The following is a 9,210-nucleotide window of genomic DNA, read 5'->3' on the forward strand; positions in this document are numbered from 1 at the left end:
TTGTCCCTGCAGGCGCAGAGTTAAGGGAAAGGCCTTAAACACCATACGGAGGTGTTTCGTGCTCATGCCGCCGTTGGAGACACCGAACGGCCGCCTCTCGTAACGCGGAGCGGGTGTTACAGGGCTTGGGTCGCCCCTCGCTTGTGCGGCAGCGCTGGGTGTGAGCACCTGTGCCGGCGTGCGGTGAGGTGTGCGGGGGCCTCTGCCCAGGGCTCGCTCCTCGCCAGAAGTCCCGTTCTGCGGAACAGTTGTCTAGAAACAATCATCTTCGCTCTGAGAATTTACCGCTTTAAATCCTTTTCTTCTACCGAGCCAGGGCATGACTTCTGTTTTAAAGGTTTGCAAACGGATGCTGTGAAAAAAAAATGGAAAACTAGCCAAGGCCGTTGTAACCAATACTGTTTGGTTTTCCTCCCTTTGTGATGTAAGGTATTACAGCATTTCAGACAAGTGTTCTTAACCCCCCAAAAAATCACCTTAATTTTGAAAGGGGTCAAGATACAACATACTTTATTTCTTTTCCTTCTCCCTCCAAATCTGAAGGTCAGTAGAAGAGAACGTTTTGCTACAATTCGGAGTGTCACTGTTTTGTAAAGAGCAATGTATTTGAAACATTTTTGGAGAACTTGAAATAACTTGGAGATTAATCCTTGCTTTCACTTGAAAATAGTCCCATACCTGCAGAGGCTCAAAAAAACTGTTAGAAGTCCAGGGCTTGAAATCTGATCAGAAAGAATTCTTCAAAAGACTTCAGAGGAAGAAGAGCATTTCTTCAAAAAATGTAAACCGAAATTATCAGTCATACCTGCTGACTGTCTGTACTTGTACTGCTGCGTCCCTTGTGGGTTATACCAAGTGAAACTGAAGACCACTGTCTTCCTGTTCACTGTCTGATGATTTGGGGTATTTTTTGTACTCCTTGTTATACAGCCTCACTAACTATATTCTACAGCTGTGGATTGTCCTAAGAAAAGGAGAGCCAAACAGGGCAGTCGTCATCCAGATAATAATTAAGATTCCATATATTTTTCTCAGCAGCATTTCCCTAATTTCCTGGAGCTGTATGTCAATGTCCTTGACATCACGAGTGCATTTAGATCACCTTGTATCTCCAGCATACCCTATCCTTTGTCTCAGAATTCACATTACTATGAAAATAGTGTCTGGCAGAATCATTTTCAATATTTAAAATTCAAAGTTAATCCCGTTTTCAAAAGGGATAGTAAATACATTTCATCCATTCTAAGTGGATTTTTTTTTTAAACACAACTATTTTCAAGTTACAATTTGCTTAGGAGTTGTAATTTAATAAATATACACTGCATTTTTAGACGTTTGTTTCTAAACATGTTATAGCATGTATTTTTTGTGGACTGGAATTCCAAGTACTTTTTCATGGCTAAAAAGTAACAATATGAATTTGAACCATCTTATACTTCTGGTTCACAACAGCTATTCATAACAAAATAGTGAGGGTTTCTGAAATTGGAGACAGCTTCCCCTTCAGTCTAGCAGCTGTTCTGCCACGAGCTGGCAGCGCACACGTGGTTTGTTCGGTGTGCCCAGATAAGGTTTGTGTGGCCTGGATTATCAGTAATTCGCAGGGCTCATGTAGAAGCACAAGTTGGTCAAATTATTTACTTTCCATGTGTACTGAAACCTACATTTCATCATTCTGCAACCTCTGTTTAAGGTGGTAAGGAAATTTCATTTTGTAACTGTATGCAGTAGGTTGTTTTCCAGGCTAGAGGAGGAACAGTTGTCCTTGCACACGAGCTCGCTATTGACAGCTTTGTTTCAACATGTGCTTCGTATTCTGACTTTTAAATGAATGTTCTTTGTACTTCAGTCTCCAAGCCAGCGCCTTACTGGGAAGGAACAGCAGTCATTAATGGAGAGTTTAAAGAGCTGAAATTAACGGATTATGAAGGAAAATATCTTGTCTTCTTCTTCTATCCTCTTGACTTGTAAGTAAGACCACTCTAGACATACTGAGTGGAGCTACGCTAGAATTGTTATTCATTAATTTCTCTCTTTTTTTGAGGTCTTATTTTTTTGTTTGGTAAGGGGTTAAGGGAGAAGAAAGGAGTGACAGAAGAAAATATATTCTTTGCATTTGTGTTTTCATCATGCACTGGTAAAATTGTAACACAATCTTTGTCCTAACAAGTGTGTCCGCTATTTTGTGTCTCCACACAAAAAAATAACTTTCAGTCTGTAGTACCCAGTCAGGCAACCTTTACGTTCTGTATGATGCTGTAAATCACTGCTGCGAATGGAAGACGGCATCCCATCTATATTTTCTCGAGTGTATGTATATCTAGGATGTGGCATTTTCCCTTTCAGCTCATCCCATGACATCCTAAGAACATTTAACATTACTTTCCTTTATTTGGAATGCAGTAACTTCACTGGTTGAGTGAAAACGTCTCTGCTTTCTACCAGACAATCCCATTCTTTTCCATAAAATGAGGAGAAGAGGACAGAGATGCATAACTGCCTTAATATTATAAAGGAAGTAACGTGGCTCTTGGCCATTAGCTTCAAGGCCCTAGAAATTGTGATCTTACCACTTTATTTCTTCTGTAGTGGAAAAAGTTCACGTCAGGCTAGTTAAAGCTTGAAGACATGCATGGTAACAACAAATTATAGTATGTCCCTCTGAAAAAAATTGGCTCATTTTGCTTCAATTCAGCCACTTCATAGTCATAAAGTCTAAAAGAAAGTAACCGTAAAAACACTTTAACTCAGATTGTAAGCTAACGGTAGGTTTATAATCTTCAGTGATAAATGATTTGTAACTAAGCTAGAGTCTCAGGCTGGAAGATTTGTCAGGCAGCATGTCAGTTAAATACTTGAAGAAGCAATAAAAAATAAGTAAAAGCTGAAATCATTTATGATAAATCCACCATTTTAAGTTAAACAGAGAACTTACTGGATGTTTCATGAAATTTTGACTTTATCTTGTCTTAAATTATCTAGTACCTTTGTATGTCCAACTGAGATAATCGCCTTCAGTGACAGAATTGAAGAATTCAGAGCAATAAATACCGAAGTAGTAGCATGTTCTGTGGACTCAAAGTTCACTCACCTAGCATGGTATGTATCTTATCCTTGTCTTTCACTACAAATCAGTCATGGCTCCATCTTTGCTGAAGAACAGTATCCCCAGATTTTTTAGCCTATGTAGCTATACCATAATGTGTAAAAGCGTGATGCTATTGATATGAATGTTTAAAATATTTTTCAGCAGTAAAAATTTTTAACCCTATTGCATGAAAGTACCTTTATCTTTGAAGCTTGTTTAATTTGTATTGCTTGAAATACATCATGTCTCAGTCCAAAAAATACTACAAATGCAAAAAAAAAAAGGAGGTAAGGATGCAAGTATCTGTAAATGCGTCACACTGTCCCAGTTCATGAGCACGTTGGTATAAATCAAATATGACTGATAAGAAAGAGGTCATTATTAATAGATGTGGCCAAAACCTGCAAAATCTACTGAACATTTTGCTCGGACCATAAATAGTATTCCTCTCCGTTGCGTGCAGAACAAAAAAAATGTCACTTGCACTAAATCCTTCTGTCTGTACTGTTCTGGTTTGTGACTTCAAACTTTGTGCAGGGAATATAAATGTTAATGAGAAATACATCTGTATCTCATTTCTTTCAAAGGATTAATACTCCTCGAAAACAAGGAGGACTCGGACCTATGAAGATTCCACTTCTTTCAGATTTGACGCACCAAATTTCAAAGGACTACGGAGTATATCTGGAAGATCAAGGGCATACACTTAGGTATTTCACTTGGTTAAAGTGCTTTTTTATTTTTTGCTGGGGTAGTACTTGCTACTTTATATCTAAAGAAGCATTTGAAATTTTTCTTTGAGAGCAGATTTTTGTTTGGGGATTCATACTGAGAGACAAAATAAATACGGATGAACACAAACAAATCGTCAGAACGAGTCAGAACAGGGGTCAAGGTTAATGTCCTGTTTAACAATAGTCATCAGCAGATACCATGGGCAGGGCAAACATGCAGAATTCCTCAGAACTGCCATTACTTGGGGCCTCCCAAGTCCAAGTGGAGACAAGACTAAGGGTAACTAACGGCCCCAAGAGATACATCTTTCATAAACTTGATTAGTTGCTTTTGGGATCCCTGTAACATCATATCATCTGCAGCATCCCCTGTCAGGGCCTGTCAAACCTTAGTTTGATGTTCTGCAGAGAAGTACCCTTTTTTGTTTTTAACTTCCCCTCAGCTCATGTCATCTGATACCCCAGGTAAAGGAGAGTAGGTTACCAGTATTCTAGGGTGGTGGGTATTGTATGGTGTTTGCAGACACCAAATTCCTCCCATCCAGCAGACACAAAATAGTGCATAAACACAACACAGTAATTAGTTCTGTTTCCTAACACGCACCAAAAAATGTTTTCACAGAGGCCTTTTCATCATTGACAATAAGAGAATTCTTCGACAGATCACGATGAATGACCTTCCTGTTGGGAGATCAGTGGATGAAACGCTTCGTTTAGTACAAGCATTCCAATACACAGACAAACATGGAGAAGGTGCTCTTTTAAATACTTTCATGTTGAAGATTGGTTTACTTAGATTTGAGCTGTATTTGTAGCTTTTCGGAAGAAAGGTACTCAGTAGCATTAGAAACTAGTCTCATGGAGTGAGTGAAGTGGTTTGATTGCCCTGCTAGAAGATTCTGCGGTCTCTGTACCTCCATATATTGTTTCTAGAATAGTAATTGACATTTTGCTTCACATCCATGAGAATGCAGAGCATAAAGCATTCCTTAGTCTGAATTAAGGCTTTATGTACCATCTGTCGCAAGCATAAACCTGCACACAATATGAGCCTGTGAGGAATCAGGCCCAGTATTGCAGTACATTTTGCATACTAAAATAATGGAGACGCAGGCCATCCTTGTCCTGTGTCATTCACTGAGGATCTGTGACAAGTAATTGAGAGCGCGTCACGTCAAGGTACATGGTGATGCTATGAAAGTTAGACTACCATTACTTGTGCTTTCTTTACAAGTGCTATGTGATCATCTTCCCCTGACAGCAAAGCTTTCACTGGCTTCATATCATTACTTTGTCTCAAGAATTCCTACTCCCTCAGTTCAAGCATAGAGGGAACTTCTCACATTTCCTTAAATAATGTGTTTAAATAAGCTTATTTGTTTAAATAAGCACAAATTTAAATATTTGTTTAAATATTAGTATACATGTTCAGCATCTTAACTTCCACTTCAAGTCAATTTCACCTGGCATTTGAAAGTACCTTTGTCTGAAGGTACAAATCGTTACTATGCTTTGCTGTAGATTTAAAAAGATAAATGCTGATACTTAGGCTACGCACATTTGATTAAGGAAATTCAGCCTCATTTAGTTACAAAGCTGTCTTACAGAATATTGATTTGCAGTGTGTTTCCAGAGCACCATGCTTTTTTCCAGCTAAAAAAATGCCGAGAAGAGCCTCCCCAGATGCCGTATTGGATTCTTTGCACAGAATAGGAAATGAAGTTCTGCACCGTTTCTAATTGCCTTTGTGGCATTTTGCCTGCCAGCATGCCTTAATGACAGCAGTGCGATATGGCATAACTCATTGGGCTAAAGCCCCAGAGGGCGAGCTCTGAACAGGTAGGAGCTTCGCTCCAGAATGTGCGACTGCACAGGTGGTCACAGGCTCGCAGCCACACCTGTTAACCGCGTGCTATAACCCCTTTACTCCTGAGCAAGGCGTCAAATAAAATCACTCAGTCTCTTGTGGAATCTTGGAACTGATTTCTTTGCTAAAAATTTTCCCCTAGCATTGGTTTTAAAGAAAGGTACATCTCCGTGTAGTCACCTGAATTTTATGAAGAAAGTTTTGTTTCTACTAGAATAGGTGTTCATTCTCAGATACTGCTTTGCTAGGACTTTGTCTGAAAGGGCACGAGAATTAAACCAAGGCACAGAGACCCATCCAGAGATGCAGTTTCCAGTTAACAGAAGTGGTAGATGGTATCGGGTATAAACTGTTACAACACCATCCCACATATAAAGAAAACTGCATCATTTAATAGATGCAGATATTTACATGTGACCCTTGTGTGCTGTTCTGCTTCAAGTTCAGAACGTGAGTATTAAGTGCACAAAAGTAATTGTGTGTAAAAATACTTTCATTAACTTTGTCCTTTTGTTTTTCCAGTTTGCCCTGCTGGTTGGAAACCTGGCAGCGAAACGGTAAGTCACTGTTTATATTTAAATGTATCTACTGCTAAAAAACACTCAATTCCCACTTCCACTAAAGCCAAATCCAAAATCTTGGCAACTTTCAGTGAGATGATATGCGCAAACTCGCATTATTATAGTTAGAGCTTTTAGATTACTACTGATTTCATTAGGAGCTCGTTTCCCTCACACTGGACGTATTTCAGTTGTTTCAAATTCCCTGTGTATGAACAAAACTCTCTTGAGCAGCAATGAGTTCATGATCAAGAACGTTTTTCTTAGTAACACCTGGTGAGAGGAAGTTGGAAGCTCTTGAGTCTGGCCTGTCTTCTCAGTTACTTGTCCATTATAAATTCTTGGTTCTGTTGAGCCTTACTGTGGATCCTAGGCACTACCCAAAGAAAGAAAAACCCAAGTTCCCAGGCTGCTGTGGTATCTGACAGAGCCACCTTGCCACTATCAGAACTCCAGCAGAGAGCACTGCTTTGCTGTGCAATAGCTCTTCCTCCTTTGTTACTACTCGCCTACGTGTGACTACAAGCAGTAGGGCTGGGCTTCCATGTCACCCATGGAACTTGTGTTCTCTGGCTTGGATCAAGCCTCAGCAGAATAATGAAACTTCCACTGGAGTTCAGATGAGATCACTGGCATTTATTTGAGCTGGTGGCTTTCTTCTGAACCATGTGGTGATGACAGAGGGCTGTTGTTTAAGAGCTGCCTCAACAAAAAGCAGGTCCCAGCAGCCTCTAAGCAGAGTAGTGAACACGTTGTAATTGATAGTAAAAAAACACTGGAATGTTCAACCATGTTTCTTTGCTGGATGTGACAACTTCCCAGGATGGCTGGAGGCTAGGAGTCACTTCTTTCAAGGTAGCAGAGGAGTGTCTTAGTCAGAGAAGCTGGATATTAAGACACTAAAATGAAAGAGGACTGGCTGGCCTAACGTATTTTGGCACTGAAAAGTTCTGTCCTCTGTAAACGTGAATCACCTAAATAACACAATGTTAACGTATTTTCTAAAAAAGTCTTACAATGCTGAGATAACAGCTGCAATGCTACCAGTTTAAAGATCTGAAACAATACGTAAGCATTACCTTTCTCCTCGGTGCAAAAGATGCAGAAAATTTAAATGGCAGAGTAACTCCAAAGGCCTTTCTCGAAGATGTCGCCATGCCTTCTAAATGTGCTTGATTTAATTAGATCAAACCAGAGGAAGCCATGAGAGTGTGGTGGCCAAGGGAAGAACTGTAAGTAAATTCTAAGACTCTTGTGATTACACATGTTAATTTATTAAAATATCTTGCTTTTGGGGCAGGCAACATAGATGTGTGTGCTCCCAACTGTCCTTTGGGATTCTTCCTTTGGTAGGCTGCACTCTCTCTTCCCCCAGTTACACCTTTCTGCCACTGCCCTTAGGTACCATTAGAGATGAACAGTAATCTAGCCCCAAGTCAACAATAAATTACTCTCCAGTGTTGCTTATGGGTTGGCCTGAGCATCATATTATGAAGTACTATGCTGTTCTGGTTTTATAGTTTGTTGTGTTGGTGTGATTTTGGTTTTTGACTAACATTTTCATTTTCTTTCTTGCACAGATAATTCCAGATCCAGCTGGAAAACTGAAGTATTTTGATAAACTAAACTGAGGCTTGCTTCTGTTGAATTACATAGGTCACATTCAACTTGATTTTTGCCAATAAAATTTCATTAATTTTGTTACTTTTGTGAGTTTGACTAATATGTAACTGCAGTAGACCATTAAAGGTCTTGTTGCTTAAACAGGAGTCTAACCTATGTGAAGCACGGGTACCTCATTAGTTATCTGAGAATATCATTACAAAATACACGTTTCCCTGCAAGTCTTGTTTAGATGCTTGGTTTTCCTAAAATTTCCTTCTCTTAGCATCTCAGGCTTACATTCATGACTCTTGCTATTGATAGATTACTTAATTTCTGCAAAAATCTTCTCTGCTTGGTCACATTCTAGGGGCCACAGCTGGAAAAGAGCCACTTGGTTACGGTACATTAGCTGCTGTTGCCTCTGGACTACAGACCAACTCAAATGCCAGAAATAAGTTACCGTTGCTGAATTAAATTTCCAGTCTGTCCAAAGCTGGAAAACATTTTTAAACTACGAAGAACATACCCTACGCTACATAAATCAGTACAACTGCACTGAAAAAAACAGAGCTATGCCAGTTCATGTGATTCAAGAGCTGAACCAGTAATTTTTTCCATGTTTGTTTGTATTGGTAGTGCATATGCTGATAAGATCAATTCCATTTCACACAGTCTGAATTTTTTTAACTGGCCACACACTGTTAACGGACGTACACAGTGGTTCGCGTCCTGCGCTGATCCACTCGTTAACGGTGGCTCCTAGTTTTAAGGCAGTAATTGTAGTCTTTCCCAAGATTAGTATTGACTTGTCCGATGATCATCAGAAACTCTTGCGGCTCATGTACATGAATTTCTTCTTTCAAGGGAAAAGAACATCTCCATGTAAGACATACTTGTGGGCGCTGGAGAACCCTTTCATAAGAATGTCTTTTCTTGCTTCTTCCCACCTCTCCCCCTTTTTAACGTGGTGTTCTGGAGTCTGTGCAACTGGAAAAACAGCACCTGAGGTCAGTGTCATCCTTGAAAATGCCAGAGAGATGGCTTCCTCCCTGCTCCGGTCCAGCACCGCTGTTACTCCTCTTGGTTGGATCCCACACTCGTGAGAACTGAGGTCAGGGTCAACTCTTCACCATTTTTATCCTTGAAAATGCCAGAGAGAGGGCTTCCTCCCTGCTCCGGTCCAGCACCGCTGTTACTCCTCTTGGTTGGATCCCACACTCGTGAGAACTCCCTTCCCCTTCCCCTGCCAGCCCGTACAAATCCCTTCCCTGTACACAGACACCTCAGCACAGATCTGCACAACTAAACTAGCAGCTGCATTTTCACTGTAACCTTACCTGGTTTTGTAGACTTTGG

General features: G+C 40.2%; 1 protein-coding gene across 1 annotated transcript; it reads left to right on the forward strand.

The window, feature by feature from the left end:
- Positions 1–1,827: 1,827 nt before the first annotated feature.
- On the forward strand, positions 1,828–7,950 carry PRDX4 (peroxiredoxin 4). The gene is made up of 6 exons (XM_009702850.1): positions 1,828–1,967; positions 2,983–3,099; positions 3,676–3,798; positions 4,445–4,575; positions 6,212–6,246; positions 7,830–7,950. The coding sequence occupies exons 1-6, from the start codon at positions 1,828–1,830 to the stop codon at positions 7,878–7,880; spliced, it is 597 nt and encodes a 198-aa protein (XP_009701152.1). The 3' UTR covers positions 7,881–7,950.
- Positions 7,951–9,210: the final 1,260 nt, after the last annotated feature.

Source organism: Cariama cristata, unplaced genomic scaffold (assembly GCF_000690535.1).
Source record: "Cariama cristata isolate BGI_N322 unplaced genomic scaffold, ASM69053v1 scaffold5936, whole genome shotgun sequence".
Lineage (NCBI taxonomy): Eukaryota > Metazoa > Chordata > Aves > Cariamiformes > Cariamidae > Cariama > Cariama cristata.